Raw genomic sequence first — 19,930 nt, forward strand, 5'->3', positions numbered from 1 at the left:
CATGATTCATGACAGGAGCAAAATTACACTTACGGAATAGCAATGAAAATAATGTTGTGGTTGGGGTTCACCACAACATGAGGAACTGTATTAGAGGGTCGCACGCAGCCTTAGGAAGGTTAATCGCAGAAAAAAACAAGACTGTAGATAAAACAAACAAACAAACAAACAGAAAACCCTGGAGTCGAAGCAGGGTTGGAGAGACACGACTGGCAAGGCAGCTCAGTACCTGTGTGGAGTGGGAGAGCTGCCCATTAGTGCGCATGAGTGTGTGCATGTACATATGTGTAAGTGTAGGCTGGCAGGCTGGCTCAGTGCTACTCCTCAAGCTCCACAAAAGAAGGGACCAAAAGAGAGCTATGTGTCACTAATGATCACAGCATGCTAAGCTATTGTCCTCATCTAATATCTTGCTGTGTTCACATGTACCATAGAACAGAGAAGGTGGTTTACCATATGTCCCTCCAGAGGCCTCGGAAATGAAGCCAAGCTTCCAAGTACAGCAATTTAAGCTGTTTCATTGGGCTAACTAGATGCACACACTCAAAGGTGATCCCAACCAGGCTGTAAAAAATAGTGTCCACTAGGGTCAGCAATATGGTTCGGTGGGTAAAAACAAACACCTGAATTTGATCACTGGAGATCACATAACAAGCAAGACATAGTAATGTTCATTTAAAATTCTTGGACTTCTATAGTAAGATGGGATTTGAAGGCAGGAGGGCCAGTGTGACGTTCTAAAGCCAGCTACCCTAGAGTGTACAGCACAGCAGCAAAAACAAGAGAGACTTTGCCTCCTTGATTAGGTAGAAGACAAAAACAGCATTCTGAAAGCAGTCTCTGACCTGCACGTGCATTCACACATTCACACACATGCACATCATATACACACATGCTAAGTAACATTTTTTAAAGGAACTGGAATAAAAACTCTCAGAAATAAACATTATGTGGAACAGAACAAATATAAAGCCAAGAGGCACTCAGCTACTCTCTTGGCTCTTCAGCTCTTGAAGTTGTATTGAACTCTTGCTCAGTTTAGCTCCACAGTGAATGGGATGGGGGAGCAACCACACGCAGGCCTGGCATCCTCCACAAATGGACCTGAGGCACAGTCCCAGCTCTGTATAGGCTAATGTCTATTTCAGCCAGGCATTAATGTAATTATATGTAATGTTGACAGATTATGACATTTACCTATTAAGACACTGTACAAATATTCCAATAATTTGCTGGCTTTTGAGTTTGTAAAAAATAAATGAGCCCAAATCCCAACGGATGCTGCTTAATGGGGTAAATGGAATCGGGGTTTTAGCAGCGGATCGTTCAGGAAGTAACAGTCAAAAAAATAACGGACTTGAAGCCAAAGCACATACAGTGGTCAGTGAACAGTTAGCACTTACCACAAGACTACTATCCAGAGAGAGTCTTTTACCAAAGTCCCTTCTGTCCAGCTGTCTCTTCCCCTCCATGGGTGAGTGATGTATTTTCCTTTGCAATTTATAAGAATCCCCCGTCTGTCTCCACGTCCACTGCAAAGAATGAACACACGTTTTGTTATCAAGCATGCTGTGTTTAGACTTTTCATTTTGCAACTTTCCTACCAGAAACTAGAACCAAGAAAGTATCCAGACACAAACAGTAAGTCTAAAACTAGACTTCTCGATACACAAGACTTCCCTTAGTGACACACACAGAGCCATCTTTTGGAAGTGCTTGTTTTGTTTTGTTTTGTTTTGTTTTGTTTTGTTTTGTTTTTTTATATAGGTTCTGCTTCCAGAGTCAGGGAATGGACTAGCATGTTAAATCAGCAGACTGTAGCCAAAAGCAGATGGTCTGTGTCATGCTACACTTGATTCATACCTGGTCTCTCTCCATCTGCCGGAAGTAGTCTATTTCTATACACTCAGGTGCTGTCTGCAAATCCCATGAGCTCAAACACACAAAACCATACTCCATAACCAAGAATTACTGAGCCTACAACCCAACAAGAAAACCACAAAACTTTCACATTATTGCCAATACTGAATTGTCAAAGTGTCATGTAAGCCGCTGGAGAGATGGCTCAGTGGTCAGGAGCACCTACTGCTTTTGGAGAGGATACGGAGATCAGTTCCTAGCACCCATATCTGGTGGCTCACAACCACATTTAACTTCAACTCCATGGGGTCTGATGGTCTCTTCTGGCCTCCCTGGGCAACTGTGCTCCCATGCAAAGTAACCCACACAGACATATGTAGACATATAATTTTAAAATGAAAATAAATCTTTTAAAATGTCATTTAAATGTTTTGAGCATTATAAGACCCATTCTTTTTTTGGGAAGACAATGTCAGTGAATTGTGGGTGATGTCATCACAGTCAATGGCTATTTTTAGAAGACTGCAACATACAGCTCTTCAAGAACTGTACTGATGCTGCTTATTCTATGATAAGGAAGAATTTTACTTAATAAAAGACCATCCCATGTATTATGTTCCAAATTTCACCAACTGTAAAAAAACCTGGGAGTTTCCCTTGGCTGGTGGTAACTTTACCATGCCACAGTGTTGCTGTACCCATAATACACAGGAGGCACAAGGTTGACTCTATGGGTTATCTTTTTTTTTTAAGGAAATGAAGTTGAGAGATATTGAAAGAATGACAGATGGATTCTAGGAGAGTTAAGGCTATGGATGAGAAGTGAATATAATCAAAATATATTCTATGTGCATATGAAATTCTCAACAGATTAATAAAAATTACATTTGGAAAAAGAAATGAATTTGAGTCTAGGCTTCCTTCCCCTTTGGCCATGTGGCTCTGGACATGTCATGTAGCCTCTCTGAACGTATATCTCTCATTTTCTACATCAATCAAATGTGTGTGGGAATTGTTGAATAGTAGATTATAACTTAATATGAATTACCACTATCCATAGGTAACTGTGACTATTCCTAAAAAAAAAAAAATCATTACACCTTTGGTGATTCAAAATTTTCTACTGAAAATACCAAAATTCCGTTATCCTTCAAAACAAGGTGGCCAAGTAGGGCCGTTACAGGACGACTTAACAAAATGCTATGTAAATTAGTCTTTTGTTTGTTTATCCTTTGACAGTTTACACACATACATAATTAATTGTGGTCATTTTCTCCTCCTTTCCCCTGTCTCAATCCCTCCCTTTCCCACTGAATCCCTTCTTTGCAACAAGTCCCCTACCTGCTCTGTGTGTGTGTGTGTGTGTGTGTGTGCAGGTGTGCAGGTGTGTGTGCAAACATGTGCACATGTATGTACATGTATGTGTGAGTGTTGTGCAAACATCTACGTGCACATGTGGGTGTAGGTGTGCATGCATGTGTGCACACATGCACATGTGCATGTATGTGTCAATACATGCATGTGCACATATGGATGTGCACTGCATGTGTGCGTGTGCGTGCATGGAACTTACTGAGTTGCTTTCATGATTCAGTGTAGTTATCTACCAGAGCATGGGCAACTTACCAGTGCCTAAACAACTGAGGGAAACATCACCTCCTATGCTAGCAACAAATAATTCCCAATAGCTCCTCAGGAATGGGTAGGCTTCATGAGCCCCTTCCCATCCATAGTGAAACACTGAGGGGTCCGATTTCACGCAGGCACAGACATGGAAATGAAAAGAACATGTGCTACTACTCTTAATGGCTGGAAATCTAACCTGGGTCAAACATACTTGACCTTACAGCCACTGTGACCCCTTGCTTCTGATTTCCTCCATCACAAAGGTTGATACAGATGGGCTCTAGGCAGGTTCTACACAAAGCTTGTCCACTCTGGTAATGGACCTGCTCTCTAGCCTTGGATTATTCCTCCATTTTATTATTCCAGCTCTCCCATTTGTGAACAGCAACCTTAGGATTTCACTAGCACCCTGGAAAACTGTCAAACTGGCATTGAGGAGAAAAAGCACCTACATAATGGCTGACTTGAATGGTCAACTTAAGACGACCTAGAATCATCTAGAAAGAGAGTCTCAATAAGGGGCAGTCTGCCTTGATTGGCCTATGACCTCTGAGTATGATGCGGTGAGTTGCCATCATCATGTTAAGTGATATGGAATTATGGAGCCCAGTGGGCGTGGCATCATTCTCTAGGCAGGTAGTCCTGACTGTGTAAAATCAGAGAACTAAAGCAGTGTGTGCAAGCGAGTGAGTGAGCGTGCATGCATGCATTCTCTCGACTCTTGACTAAGAGTGACATGGCCAGCTACCTCAAACCCCACAATGGTGACCTCCCTGCAGTGAGGTACTGTACCCTGGAGGAATGAACTAAATAAACCCTATGTATCTTAGGTAATTTTCTCCCCTGCAACACCACTGAAAGTGAAACAGTCCTACAGCCTGCCAACAGAGCTTTACAGTACCCCAAAACCCTTAGGAAAATTCTGATGAGCCTGCTTCATTTTAACTCTCACTCAGTCCTGCTCCCCACCCCAACCCCCAGTGGTGCAGGGACTATCTTACTTGTAATGGAAGATCTTCACAACAGATCCATTTGGTAAGGATTCCCTTCGTCTCCTGATTTTCATAGAAAATCCATCACCTTTAATACACACGTTATTCCCTTCCACAGTAAGTTCTCGATGTATGTGTTTGGCAAGGCATATAGTAGTAAAAAGCAGAGGTGAGACAATGTTTCACACAGGATGTTAGATAACCAGCTCCACCACAAGAGGAGAAAGGATTTGTCAACTGACACTGCTTGGGAGCCTGCCTCCTGTACTTTTACCTGGCCTTGGGGCAGGGAGGCCCCTCCTTGCCTTATTGACTACAACCACTGCAGTCGCTAAGACTAGCTGTCTGAGAATAGCTATGACACAGACATACAGCTGGGGAGGCCAACTTCCACTTTAGCAAACCCATCCTTCCTAACTTTTAACCCTTCCAATCACAACTGTCATCATTTCATGAGGAGCACGATTATTCTAGTGCCGACTCTAGAGTTCCCGGTGCCGATAGGGCGAAGACCTAGGCATGTGTAAGGACCAGGCCAAGGCTGGGACACGGCTCTTCTGGTAAAGTGCTGGCATGCGAGGAATACCTGAGTTGGATCTCCCCAAACCAATATAAACACATACAAGCAACACTGTGCTATGTCGATAAGGAGGTTCTGGGTCTCACTGGCCATCTTTCTGGATCTGTGAGTTCCACATTCAGTGAGTGACTCTGTCTCAAAAGATATGGTGGGAAACGATACAGAAAGACCCTGGGCACTGTAACTCTGGCCTCTGTACAGAAATGTACATATAAATACACACAGGCACATGTGCACGCACGCACACACACATACACACACACACACACACACACACACACACACACACACACACACCACCACCACCAAGACTAGAAAGACTAAGTTCCTGCCTCCATGGAACTCGCCTTCTACAGAACAGACGATGAGTAAGCAGACTGATAACCCGAAACTGTGGTAGGTGACAGCAACAGGAAATAACCCCAATGGGTGATACCACCTCAAGTCACATATGTCAACACCGAACCTTCTTATATCCAATAGCTAGAGTAAAAGGCAGCATATGCAAAGGCGATGTAGAACACCATTCCAGGCAGGGTGCGCATGAAAGGGACAAAAAAGAATTGTGTTCTTGGAGGAAGACTGGTTCCTTGAGAATAAAAATAGCTAGAAAGGGGACCTAGAAAAGAATGTTGAGACGCAGCCGCCAACCACAAGCTTTCCTTCTATATACAAAGGGCACACTGGGTTTTGATCTCTACTTCTTACTAGTTAGTAACTCAACAAATTCTTGAATATGTTTAGTTCTCAATGGGCTGATCTCTAGAGCACGATTAATAAGGAAATATCCATTAATGAGACAATTCACTTCAAGAAATATTATTTTTCCAGTGATTGGTACACAGTAACTACTAGTCATAACTAAATATTAGAACAGTGATCATCCCTCTATTATTCATGATAAATTTGGAAAACACTCTAGGTGATGGATTTTGTTTTACTATAGCAAAAGAAGTATGTCCCCAGGGAGAATGAGAATCCTTATGAAATTCCTCAAATTGCCTGGCTTGCCTATCTACTTGGTTTCTTAATTCTTCCGCATATATTAAGCTGCCAATCATGTAATGTAACGGTAGAAATGACACCCAAATTACTTAGCAGCAATATCATACAAGCACTGAACAATGTTAACATTTCAGGACAATAACGGTCAGCCACAACAATACACAATATGGCACCGAAAGGAAGTCCTGGCTCTTACCTGCCTCAGCGGAAGCACCATCTCCACGCCATAAAGGTGAATGTTTACTAATGGGGACTGGGGGAGGGTATCTCAGTCAGTAAAGTTCCCGCCATGCGAGCCTGAAGACCCTAATCTGGATCAACAGTCAGGGGTTGCTAACACACCTGTGATCCCAGAGCTGGGGAGGCAAAGACCGGGGCATCTCTAGAACTCACTGGCCAGCCAGCCTGGTGAACCTGATGAGCTACAAGTTCAATGAGAGAGCCTGTCCCAAGACCTGAGAAAATGATTGCGGGAAAATGCAGAGTAAAGTCATCCCAACAGGTCAAAGACAGCCCACATGAATGAATGAATGAATGAATGAATGAATGAATGAATGAACAAACGAACGAACAAACAAACAAATGCCAAGCATGGTTGTGTACATCTATAATGGAAACACTCAGGAAATAAGAGACAGGAAAGTAGGTAGGAGAGAAATGAGATAGAGAGGTAGGAAGGGAAATAAGACAGAGGTAGAGGGGAGGGAAGGAGAGAAGGAGGAAGGAAGGGAGGAAGGGAGGTAGGGAGGAGGGAAAATGAAAAGAGAGGGAAGAAAAGAGGCATGCACATAGGTGCAAAACTCTAGGCAGCCTAAAATCTAAGGAGAGATGTACAAATTGACTCGTTAAATGCAACACAGAATACGATAGGGCATTAACTAACACATGGTTTTGACTAGGAGGATGGCCTCTGGGTGTGGTTAACCTTGGATAACTCGCCTGATTGACAGTCTGGAGGTGTGGCCAGTGGTTGTCTAGACAGGCAGCACAGCTGCATCTTTACAGTGTACAAACCGAGACGAGAGCACTATGGTCGTCCTCCCCACCGTCTGCTCCCTCTTTCCCAAGCTCTCTTTAAAGACTCTGCCCCTCCTTCATGGACTGCGTGAAGTAAACTCCTTATACATAATGTCTCTGCACTGCACATGAATCCTTCAGAATACAGAATGTCTCTGCAGTGCACATGAATTCTTCAGAAGAAACTCGGAACAGGAATAAAGCTAATAAACAAATCTTCTGGAGTAAGTAAATGCACACATAAATAATAGACATAATGAAAACAAACACAGACGGCATGCGTACAACCCCAGTGGGTTCAAGGAACACAGAGATCTGACTGGGGGGTAATTTTCTGCAGTGTGTCATCTGCTAATGTTAATGAGTTAGTTAAATTAGAAAAAAATCCCAATAGCCCAAAGCAAAAAGCATTCAACCACCCGGGATGTCAGGGCTGGGGTGTGGACTGATTTGTGTTGTTGTTGTGGTGTTTTGTTGTTGGTTTGAGCTGGCTGTGGAGGGCTACACTTAAAAAGCCATCCAATTTCAAGAGAGAATTTTCCATCTGGGGCCAGTTGGGGGAAAGCACAGGCTAAACGCCCTCAAAGCCAGCTGAGAGACAACACAGCTCACTAGGGAGAGCGTTTATGAGGAGAAATGCTTTCTAAAAAGCCCAGCAAAGATTTGACGGCACTGTCCCTGCACGCTGCAGCAGCCATTCTTTTTCATTAAATGTCTTTGAACACAAGTGAAAACCCAGAACAACTCAGGAAATGGACAGCGTCAGATAAATTGGAAGTCGATCCATTTTCGCAGAGGTTTTAGCTGGTAGTTAAAATCTTGCCAATTACCCAGAGTGTTCCTTTGCATTCAAAGGGGTTATTTATTCTATTTTATTCTAGAGTAACCTCCCTCCACACACTCCTCAACCCCACATAACCCTGAAGTGAGTAAAAGCACGCTAAGAGCCAAGGAAATCAAGATTATGCATTAAACCTTCAAAACCCATTAACGTACCCCAAATAATACCGTTTTAATAAACCATGCAATGTAGACTGTGATATTAAAGCCATTACATGTAATAAACTGTCAAAAATAAATGTAGGAGAAAAGATTTGCACGTTTCTGTTCTGTTTCTCTGTTGGGTGTTTAATTAAATTGCAAGTGTTAAATGCTTGTTGAAAGAGAGAGGTGGGTTCAAGTCTCTTTTCAAGAACATAAAATTCTGATCCTTTAAATGCTATGGAGGAAGAGTAAAAAAGAGAAACGGGTCAGATCCCATAGAAGCCACATCTGACATGGTGCTAGGAACTGAGCTCAAGTCCTCTGCAAGAATGGCGCTCTTAAATGCTGAGCTATCTCTTCAGACCCGGTGATTGTCTCTTTTGAAAAAAAATCATTATAAATATCAATGTTGTTTATAAGTGTGCAAGCTGCACTTTAATTTGATGGGTTATATGTTCAGTTTGCTTCCTGTAGCTTCACAGGTGAATGACATCTGCTCTGAGCCAAGATGTGGCTTCTATAACTTTCCAGCATGACTGTCTAAGGTCTTTCATAGTCTAGTGAGGTCAGCATCCGCTGGCCTGTCTTTGACCAGCAAAAGATTTGACGGCACCTCATGCTGTGTAAGACAGGGGATGCCTAGCAAAGAGGGCAGGCACAATGCATATGACGTTGTTCCAGGGAGAAAAAGAAAGTGCATCCAGTGTCCTGGGATGTGCAACCGCCCCACACAGTCACCCACCACCTACCCAAGTCAGATAACTGTCATGCCAAGTTAGAGATTGGTTTTTCCAAGTCTGCCAGTAAAACTTCCCAACCTTAATAGATAGATAGATAGATAGATAGATAGATAGATAGATAGATAGATAGATAGATAGATAGATAATGAGAGAGAGTGAGTGAGTAAAGAAATGGTCTAGTAGGTACAGTACTTCTACATAAGCATGAAAACTGAGTTTGGATCCCAGAACCCATGTAAAGGCAGGTACACTAGTATGTGCCTGTAATCCCAGCCCTCCTCCAATGAGATTGGAGTAGGAAAAAGGAGAGAATCTCTAAAAGCTAATCATTCAGTTACTCTGCTACACACAGTTGCACACAACACTAGACCTTACATCAAACAAGTAAGAAGGATTGAAACTCAAGGTTGTCCTCTGACCTTGCCACATGCACCTTGTGTGTACACACATGCACACACACACACACACACACACACACAGAGAGAGAGAGAGAGAGAGAGAGAGAGAGAGAGAGAGAGAGGAATATAAAATTTCACAAGCCAAATGAATTCCCCTCAGAAAGCTGCATAGCCCAGGGCCCACTCATACCCAATCTTTAATTACATGGCTCTGAAAATTTGGTAATTATTTTTTGCAAAGTTTGAATTAATGGAAAACTGCATGAAGAGAAGATTGAAATATTAAATCCTAACACAGAAAACTCAGTAAAGGAACGGGGTTTGGGAGGAGAATTAAATTCCCCATCACCTGTCTGTGCAAGTGGAAGAAAAATCAAACTTTTTTTTCCCCAAAGATAATTTTTTCTTCTTTTATGAGAAGCCACAATGTGGAAGCAATTATTCTAAGTTAGAAAAATATGCTCTGAGAGAATTAAGGGCTTGCTTTCCCCCTTAGATTAAAATTAAAATATTACCAGGGTTACTTAATATGTTTTAGATATGTATATTTGCTGCCACAACACAGAAACTAAAGAGACTCTCCCTCAAAACAATTTTATGCATCTCTTTTAACAGATTGGGGCACAGAGCATGTCTGTTGTTTGGGGTTATCCTTTTCTCCCTTGTAGGTTTTGACATTTTGATCTCACCCACACAAAAATTAACTCAACCCACATGTGGCTATTTTGATGGATCACACTAATTAAGTTATGAGTTACTACCATGTCTATGCCACAATTTTGCTATATAAATGGATTCAGCAAGGTTTACCAACTATTGATTATTGAATTCCAGTGTAAGGTTGGTGGGTATTTTGGGGTTTTCAACTAATTGTTTTCATATCTTCTGACAAATTAATTTCTCCAGTCTCTAGTCCCTTCATCTCTCAGATAAAGACAAATCAAGTGAATGACTGCTAAGAACCCTTCTGCACCTAAAATATCTTAATCCATGAGGCAATGTAAGTAGAATTTAATGCTTTTAAATTCACTCTTGTCTCACAATTTACAGCTTTACTGAGGTGTAAGTCAAACACTATATTGACCCATAAATACGGCGTTTTGTGTGAACATCATCAAAACTCTAATTTTAGCACATTTCAACACTCCAAGAAAGAAGCCTGCAGAAATTAAACAGATCTTGCTTACCCCTGCCAACTATTCACAGACAGCCACGCCTCGACATTCTGTATCCATGAGTTCGTTTTATTTCACATGTCATAAATATATTTTAGGACAGACCTTTTTCTCTAACCATAATGCTTTTTTTAAAGTCACCAACGATGTAACACTTATCGATACTCCATTTTTTCAGCAGAATAATATTCCATTGTATAGACATATCACCTATAAATAGTTATATCCTATTTTATGGAAGTACATTTTCATTTCTCTTGTCTATACCTAGGAAAATTATTGGATCAAATGGAAAATCTATGATTAGCATTTTCAAGAACTATTTTACATTCTTACCAGCTGTGTCTGAGAAGTCTAACTCTTCTCATCTTTGTCAGCATTTATTATTGTCCATATTTATTTTAGCCATAAACATTCTGCTGGGTAGTGACAGTCTCATTACTTAAATTTCCCTAAAGGCTAACAATACTGAGTCTCTTTTTTTCTATTCAGACTACCTACTTGTATGTCTTCTTTGGGGAAATATATATGTAGACTTTTGCCCTATTTTTTTAGGTCAGTGATTTGTCTTTTGTTTTAAATTTTTATATTATTTATATATGCATCTACATGATTATGTGCAGGGAATTCAGGGATCTAGAGTCCAGAAAAGGGTGTTAGATTCTCCTGGAGCTGGAGTTATATGCAGTTGTAAGTACCAGATGTGGGTGCTAGGAACTGAATTCAGGTCCTGTGCCAGATCAGCAAACACTTTAACCACTGAGCCTTCTCTCCTGTCCCTCAACCTGTCTTTCCATTGTTAGAGTGTAAAAGGAGGCTTCTGTATATCCTAAGAGAAGCTCTTCATCTCATAACTATGTGCAAATATCTCCCCCCATCCTTGTAGCTTATCTTTTTATACCTTTTAATAGGTGACTTAAAAGAATTTGTGTGTGTGTGTTTGTGTCACTGTGGATGTCTGCAGAGGCTAAAAGATGGCAGCAGTCGCCCTGAAGCTGGAGCCGCAGATGCTTATGAACCAAGCCAGCTGGGTGCTGGGAACTAAACTCTGGACCCCTGCAATAGCAGCCAGTGCTCTCACTGGGGAGCCATTGTTCCAGTCCCTTCTCTTTTTTGACAGTGTTCTTCACATACAAAAGGTTTAAAATATTATTAAAGTACACTTTATCAACATTGTCTCTCATTTATCCCCTTGACGTTGGATCTGGGAAAGTTCTTAAGACATGAAAATGAAAGTTTCATCATGAGGTAAATTTTGTTATGGTTGTAGCTCTTACATTTAGCTCCCCGATTTGTTCGTTTTTTTACAGTATGATCATGATTAACTCATCCTTTTACACATGAGTACCCAAAACTAGCTTACCATTCTTTGTGGAAAGACCAATCTTTCCCTCACAGAACTGTCTTGACACTGTGCTTAAAAAAAAAAAATCCACTAGCCACAAACAAGAGAATTCTAATCCTCTAATGCATACGTCAGAATTGTGTCAGCCTGATTACTACAGTGTCATAGTTCATTTCAGAATTAGCATTGTGAGTTTTCTGACTTAGTTTTCCATATGGCATTGTTTGTTTTAGCTACTGTACATTTTGTGTGAATTTTAGCCCCAGCTTGTAGACTTGGGTGAGAAAGCTGGCAGGGGTGTGGACAAGACCTGTGATCAGCCGACATCACAGCAGGAGGTGCAGTGGCATGAGTGGTCCAGTTCATGGAACCAAATGGTTTTATTCACTGGGACTTCCTTTATTTCTTTCTATTATGCTTGATAGATTTTTTTTTCTGTCTTAAATGCTGAAGTAGTAAAACCTTTAAAATAAATATTTTATTTGTTTCTGGGTATTCCCTTTTGTTGCTGTATTCACCAAAATAATAATAATAATAATAATAATAATAATAATAATAATTTAGGTTGCTTTCCCTTAGAGTTCTGTTAAGTTTTGAGATGAAAAGCTAATCCATACTTTCTTCCTTCTTTTTATAAGTGGTTTCCTATTTGACTGTTGTGAATTTTGTCTTAAATGATGTAATAATTATTATAAGTGACATGTGTTCTGTATCCTGTGTTTGGGTGTGATACGTGTATGTGTATGGGTCTATGTATGTGTGTGTGTGTGTGTATAATGTGTGCATGTATGTGCATGTACATATGAGATGTACATGTGTGGTGTACGGACATAGGGGTAAGCTCATACATGCTTGCACAGAAGCCAAAGGATGATATTTAACACCTTGTTCTATCACACTCCTCTATTTCTTTGAGGCAGGGTCTCTCACTATGACTGGACCTATGCTTCCTGCCTTAGCAACTCTCCTGTCTCAGTGCCACTATGACACAAAGGTTACATGGACATGCATCCACCCCCACTTTTTAAGTCAACCCTGGGAATCAAACTCAGGGCCTCATATTCAAGAAGCAAGAAGTTCTACTCAATTAGCCATCTCCTCAATCCTCCGGTTTTATAAGGAATTCATAAGGATTCTATATGATATATTTGGATTAATATTAACATCTGTGCTTAGCTTATTCAAGTAATGTGGAAATAAATTGCAACAAGTTACCATCATCTTCACTTGTATGCATTGAGCACTTGCTGAATGAACAATCTAATACTGTGGCAGCCTGCATTCAAGTCATCAGCCAGCAAATTGCATTTAACACACAGAATATCATAAAACCCACTTGTTAAGAAATTGAAGCATAAAGAAATGCCCTCATCATCTCAAGTTTTTCACCATGACTAAATATTTTCATTCATACCATTAAAGGTATTTCCTTCCTCCGAGTGAGAAGGACATTCTATCCCCTATGAAGCTAGATTTCAATTCAACTTTGGAGGACTTCACTAGCTATGTCTCCAATCCAGCTGTCCCACCACTGACTTACATTGTACTAATCAAGCTAATGTTGTTGAATACAAACTAAGGAGTTACTGGTCTTGGGAGAAAGAAATTCTGACTCAATGATGTTATCAATTGTGTCTTTTTCTGAGGAAAATAACCTGCATTCAAACCAAAAGAGACATACTTTATTATTAGGTTTCCAAAATGTTGAGAATCAGAGGTAGTCAAATACTTAACACCCTGAAAAAAAAAGTTTCTCGTATATCCTCTTTACATATGATAGTAAGGATTGGTGGTCTGAAACTCAGCGACCTCAACATTAGAACCTCCCTTAAGGCCAGTGACATGGCTCAGCAGTTTGGGATACTTTCTAGCAAGCTGAGGAACGTGGATCCCCAGGAGCCAAACAGTGGAGAGAGAGATCAATTCCCACACTTATATCACAGCATGCATGCTCCCCACCCCATGTGAATATATATATGTATATATATATATATATATGATTAATAATGTGGTTATTAATATATATAATAGATGATTAATATAGATAGATGATGGATGGATGGATGGACAGACAAACAGGTGAAAGATGGAATTCGATTTTTAAAACACTTCCCGTTAAGCCCCAGATGAGTAAAATAAACACCTACCATTATTCCCTGGACTATGCAAAGAAGAAGAGCATTTCTATAGATCGGTATTGAGTTCAGAGGGAACCTGCTGTGTCCCGAGACTTATCTCCAGGGACAACAAAATGGGAGTCTTTTGACAACTGGTGCTTATGCAGCTTCCAGAGCCTCCCATCAGCAGCTAGAGACACGGGCCCAACAACTCACCGCACTAAAGCACAACAGGAAATAAGTCCCTTCGTCGTTTTAAAAACACAGTCCTGTGACCAGAGAACAGGCATTGCTTAGAGAAGACTCCAAAGAAAGGCTCAGGAAAACTTCAGAAAAGACCAAAGACAGGACCGCGCTACCCACGGGCTACACTCATGGAGCATGCGCAGAGGCAACCCAAGCACCACCAAGGCAACATCCGGGAGAGTCCGGTGCTTACAAGTGAGGCCACTCTGGATGGAGCCTTATACCTTCTCAGCTTCCAGATTTGCTAGCTCTCTAACTAGCTCCTAATTTCAGCACTTATTAATAAGCCATTTAAATATACCATCCCTTCATCTATAACTATGCATGTCCCCGGTCTAACCTTTTATTCCGGAAGAGAAGAATCTAAAATTCTCCGCAGATCTCTGAACTCCAAAGTTGCCTGGACAGTGGGAGACTCTTTCCCTAGAGTTACAGAGAAGTTGTGCATGAGGTGGAAGGAAGGGCGGTGTCAGAGATAAAACCTGAGCCATGTCATTGGATCGCTCAGTTCCTCTAAGGTGCACGCAGATTTGCCGAGCAGGTGGATGTGCCAAGCCACTCTGACAGGGGCTCTGGATAGGCCATCTAGCAGGCCTGGTGGATGCTTCCATCCCCTTGACATGGGAAAGAGCATATGAAGAGTAAGAGTGAAAATCTATTCAAGATGAAATGAGGAAAAAAAAATCTTTTGATATGGAGTCGCACCGTAATCTGTGCTGGCCTATGCAACTGAGGATGACTGAACTCCTGATCCTCCTGCCCAGGTCTTCCAAAGAGCTCATGTAACAGGCCTGGGCCACCAGTTTATGCAGTCGACGTTGAATCCGGGGTTTTGTGAATGATATGTAAGCCCTCTGCCAACGAAGTTACATTTCTGCCCAAAACGGAAAGTGTAAAGCACATGAAAATTAGTATTAGGAAGTCACGAAAGTTTAATAAAGAAAATGAACAAAGCAGAAACGTCTTCTTAAGAAATAATAGCAGAAGATGACTTTTCAAAACTGGAGAGCATATACTTTGCTTTTAATTTTTTTTAATTAACTTTTTGTCAGAGTGCTGGCTAGTTTTAAAAGTCAGCTTGACACAACATAGACTCAAACGGGGACGAGACTTTCTATTGAGAAATTAGCTTGGACAGGTTGACTTATAGGCATGTTCCTTGATTAATTGGTATAGGAAGAGCTAGTACACTGTGAGAGATGCAATTCTCTAGGCTGGGCTTTGACTGCCCACTGGTGCATTTGTTTCTCTCTGTTCTTGACTGTGCATGTATTGTGACTCAACCTCCCCTTGGCGATGGACCGTAACATGGAATTGCGAGCCATATGAGCACTTTTCTCCCCAAAGCTGTTCTTCAGCACAATGCTATACCGCACCAACTCAGGCAGTTGGCACCCAACGTGCTAGGCTGCATGACACGGCATTTTCTCCTCTCTGCAGTGCTACTCTCCAACCTCTTGCCTTCTTCCCTCCAGTCTCTCCTTTTCCATTTCATCACAAGAATATGTGCTTTTGAGACCGAAAGCGTTACCTAAAATTATGGGCCATATCAAAGGGTGCAGTGCCAGAACTATGAAACCCTCAGGTGAAAGAGAAATTCCTGAAAGTTATGAGGGACCTCTCAAAATGACATACAACCAACTACCGTTAGACAACTACCCTGCCAGTGCATTTCTAGTTAGCAAAATGAAATACCCGAACAGAAAGGAATACGGTCTCCGAAATACCGAGAGCAAATAACTCTGAGGCTTCTAAGTGGTTCCAAACAACCCAGGAACTCTCTAGGCTTAGAAAGCTGCATCCGCCAGGACTGTGGCTCCCGTGGTAGAGCTCTTGCTTCCCACGCAGAAAATCACTCTAGATGCTGAGGCAAGAAGATCATAAGTTGGGCTGGAGAGATGGCTCAGCGGTTAAGGGCACTGACTACTCTTCCAGAGGTCCTGAGTTCAATTCCCAGCAACCACATGGTGGCTCACAACCATCTGTAATGGGATCTGATGCCCTCTTCTGCTGTGTCTGAAGACAGTGACAGTGTACTCACATATAATAAATAAATAATTTAAAAAAGAAGAAGATCATAAGTTTAAAGTCATCCTTAGTCATCCTACCTGGGGAATTCCAGGCCAACCTTGGCTACAAGAGATACTGTCCCAAACAAACAAAATTCCGTGCTTCTCAGGGACTGAAAGACCACACTAATGGATCGATTTTCATCAAATGTACTGTGGATGGACAGTGGACTACTAGAGATTTTAGCACACAAAGGCAAGGGGGGGAAGGGTGGGCTGGATCTGCAGAAAGACTTTTTTTCTCGGAGATAATAGCTTAATTTAGCAATATAAATTAATTCAGAGTTGGCTATAATAAAAAAAAGTGAAATTTGCTGTGGTGCGTTAGGCATATCAAGGCCCTTCAATTTGTTTATACCCTCAAGTGCCCTTGAGAAAAATCACTGCCATTATTATTCTAGGAAACATCCCTTTGTCTGCCCAAGGCTTTTCCCCCTCTGAGAATGCATTCAGCTTTGTGGTTCTAAATAAAGGACAGGTGTTGTATTGTGTCCCCTTCATACTGAAATGGTTACCCTCAGGACAGAGACCCCAACTCACTTAAGCTGGTTTTCTCACCCCAGTACTCAACATTTGGGCAGAGCTGCTCAACTTGTCTGAGATTAAACTCTTTCTTTTATATGTTGGTGTGTGTGTGTGTGTGTGTGTGTGTGTGTGTGTGTGTGTGTGTGTGTGTGTGTGTGCCAGGCTCCATCTACCTTGTTTTGGGGAGCCAGGATCTGTCACATGGCTGGCAGTTTTCTGATCAGTGTCAGGTGGCCAGCAAGCCCCAGGGACCCTCCTGTCTCTGTGTCTCCTATAAGAGGATTATAAGCATGTGTCACAAACAGGACTGATTTTTTTCCTTTTCCACATGAGTTGTGAGGAGCAACCTCTGGCCTTAATGCTTATGTGGAAAGCACCTGACTATGTGAGCTACCCCCTCAGACCAAGTGAACCTCCTGATCAATAGATTTCTTTCCCAGAAGCGTATGCTGCTTTAAGTCTACTTAGAAATAGCTGCTCTTTTAATCTCCAGAGCTTTACTTTGTACCTTAAACATTCTCCAATTGCACTTCACCCACAGGAAGGGAGACTTGCTTATCTTGGTTTACTTATTTGGAGAAACACAAATCCTTTTCTCATAATCCCAGGAAATTTTTCTTTTAGAATATGCCCTTCCTACTGATATATGTAAATATATATAAGTGTAAACACACAGAAAAATGATATGTGAATATATTTCTAAGGCAAGTAGTTAAAAATCATATATAAACTTATATGGAAAATAACCCAAATTCCCCATCCCTGCACTCCCAAGTGTTTCCTCCAGACTAGAAAAAAAAAAAAACACTATTGACAAATTTACCTTTCTAGATTTTTCCTACCCATTTACATACACACACACACACACACACACACACACACACGTACATATGTATGTATGTTTATTTTTATATGCAAACTTTTTAGATCATAATCATTTGCACCCCTTTCTGCATGTTGTGTCAGGACTAGGGGCTCTGCCTCAGTTGGTAGATTATCTTGCAAAGGAAGCCATGGGGAGATCCATCTCTGCCTGAGTAAACCAGGCATGGTAGCACATGTCTGAAATTGCACCACTTTGATCAGAGAATAAGGAGAATCAGAGGTTCAAGGTCATCCTTAGCTAATAGCAGGTTCCAGGTTAGCCTGGGCTATGAAAACACTTTCTCAGAATAATAAGAGTAATACTGGATAATAATGTTCTTTCCATGTTGAGATACAAACACTTTTTCAGTCTTCCTAAGATAGAAAATATATATATATATATATATGCTTATCTCCTGAGGCCAGGAAGGGGCATCAGATCCCCTGGAGCTGAGGTTACATTTGTTGCTTCTGAGCCACCCGATGCCAAGCCAGGATCTGAACTTGGGTTCTCTGCAAGAACAGCAAGCAATCTTGGCAGCCAAGCCCCCAGTCCTCCTCCTCCTTTCTTATAATGACCACAGGGCTCCACAGGGCAGGTAGAGTGTTATTTGTTTGACTCTTCCCTTCCTGATGGACACAGACGGCAGATAATTTATCAATATTACAAATGCTGGAGTGTGTTTTCATGTGCATTCCTCTGTGTAAACGGATGAAATGGCTCCTGTGATAAATAGCTTAAGGGGCCCTCTCTTTCCAAATACACTCAAATTTCTATTAATCCAAATCACTGTCTCCCGCCTGCTCCATCCCAATGCTTACTGATTCTTTTCACTTCAGAAAGGCAGGGAAGGCTATCTGCAACTTCCCAGAATGCAACAAATCACAATCGCATCTCATTTAAAGCATCCCCCTGCTTGGCAGTCTAGGGCTTGCCAAAGCAGGAGCAGGTCCCTAAGTTCTATCCCCAGTACTCAAAAAGGCAAAACAAAAAACTATTCCCTGCCCATCAAATGATTCATTTGCTAATCAATCTGATCACCTCCACTCTGCGAGTCAGGCCTTCACCTTGAAGCTCGTTCTAGAACCATCTAAGAACACAAAGGAAGACAAAGCTCATTTAAATTCCTAGCAAGGGGGCTAGGCAAAGCACTTATCCACTTGGATTAGCCTTCTCTAAACTAAGACAGAGGCCTGGCACTCACAACTCAAAAGGAAGAAAGATGCATTTAGCTTATGGTTTCAGACATTTCTGTACAATATGGTGGGGACAGAATGATAGAGCTGTTAACACCACAGCAAACAGGGGAGGGAAAGATGGAAAGAGAGAGAAAGAATGGGGCAGGAGAGAGAGCGGACAAGGCATAACCTTCACAAGCCCATATTGTAGTTTCCATTCTTGGTAAAATACTCTGACCAAAAGCAACTTAGAGGGTAATTGGGTTTCCTTTCAGCACACATTTTCAGGTGACAATCCATCGTTGAAAGAAGCTAAGGCAGGACTTTCACATAGCATTGTTTCTGGCCAAGAAATTCACTTCACAGCCAGATGAGTAAGGCAGGAATCATGGAGAAGGACGCTGACAGGCAAGGATGACCATGCTCAGCTTTCTTATATCATTCAGGACTAACTAACTAGGGAATAGTGCTGCTCACAGTGGGCTGGTAGTCTCACTTAAATTAACGCTTAAGACCATCCTCTGCAGACATCCCCAAAGCGAGTCCGATCTAGTTGACTTACCCAATTCGGACCCTCTTCCAGATAATTTTAGGTTATGCTATGTTGCTAGTTAAAGCTAACCAACCAGCCTGCTCCTAATGATCAATTTTCTCTATCTGTACTTGACTTAAAATTTCCACCACTTACCAAAATAATGCAACCAGCTGGTGACCAAGCATTCAGCATGTAAGCCTTTGGGGCACATATCACACCCAAACCATAGTATTAACCTTAGAGGAGATACGTCCAAAGAGGGAGAGAGGCACAGAACCAAGAATCAGAGTGAGCTAGAGGCTGGAGAATGTAGGTTAGTAATTGGGACTGTCATGTTGTAGTTTCCATCAACATCTGTCTTAGGACATTAAACTTTCTATTTTAGCTCCTCTTGGCACTCTTCTATCAAGAGCTGTTTGAAGTTGACATGATAGAAAATGCAGAATTACTGCACAGCATGGAAACATTCCAGTAAAAATGGATAGGCACTCCTTTATACGTTTTTATTTTTATTTATACGTATGTGTATGTGTTTGTCGGGGTGTATGCCATGTGTGTGCAGGTGCCTGCACAGCCCAGAAGACACCTTGGAAAGGGGAGTTACAGAAGCTTGTGAGTCACCTGGTGTGGTTCTGAAACTGAACTTGGGTCCTCTTCAGGAACATCAGTGACT

The 19,930-nt window shown here is 41.6% G+C and overlaps 1 protein-coding gene across 3 annotated transcripts in view; it reads right to left on the minus strand.

Moving 5' to 3' along the window:
- The window catches only part of Nckap5 (NCK-associated protein 5), a 913,274-nt gene that overhangs the window by 788,165 nt on the left and 105,179 nt on the right, over positions 1-19,930 (minus strand). For all 3 annotated transcript variants that reach the window (XM_017599040.3, XM_039091169.2, XM_039091162.2), the window contains exon 2: positions 1,404-1,532. In XM_017599040.3, the coding sequence (XP_017454529.1) occupies positions 1,404-1,472 (69 nt within the window). In that variant the 5' untranslated portion in view covers positions 1,473-1,532. The remainder of the gene's footprint in view (positions 1-1,403; positions 1,533-19,930) is intronic.

The sequence above is a fragment of the Rattus norvegicus genome, chromosome 13 (assembly GCF_036323735.1).
Source record: "Rattus norvegicus strain BN/NHsdMcwi chromosome 13, GRCr8, whole genome shotgun sequence".
Taxonomy (NCBI): domain Eukaryota; kingdom Metazoa; phylum Chordata; class Mammalia; order Rodentia; family Muridae; genus Rattus; species Rattus norvegicus.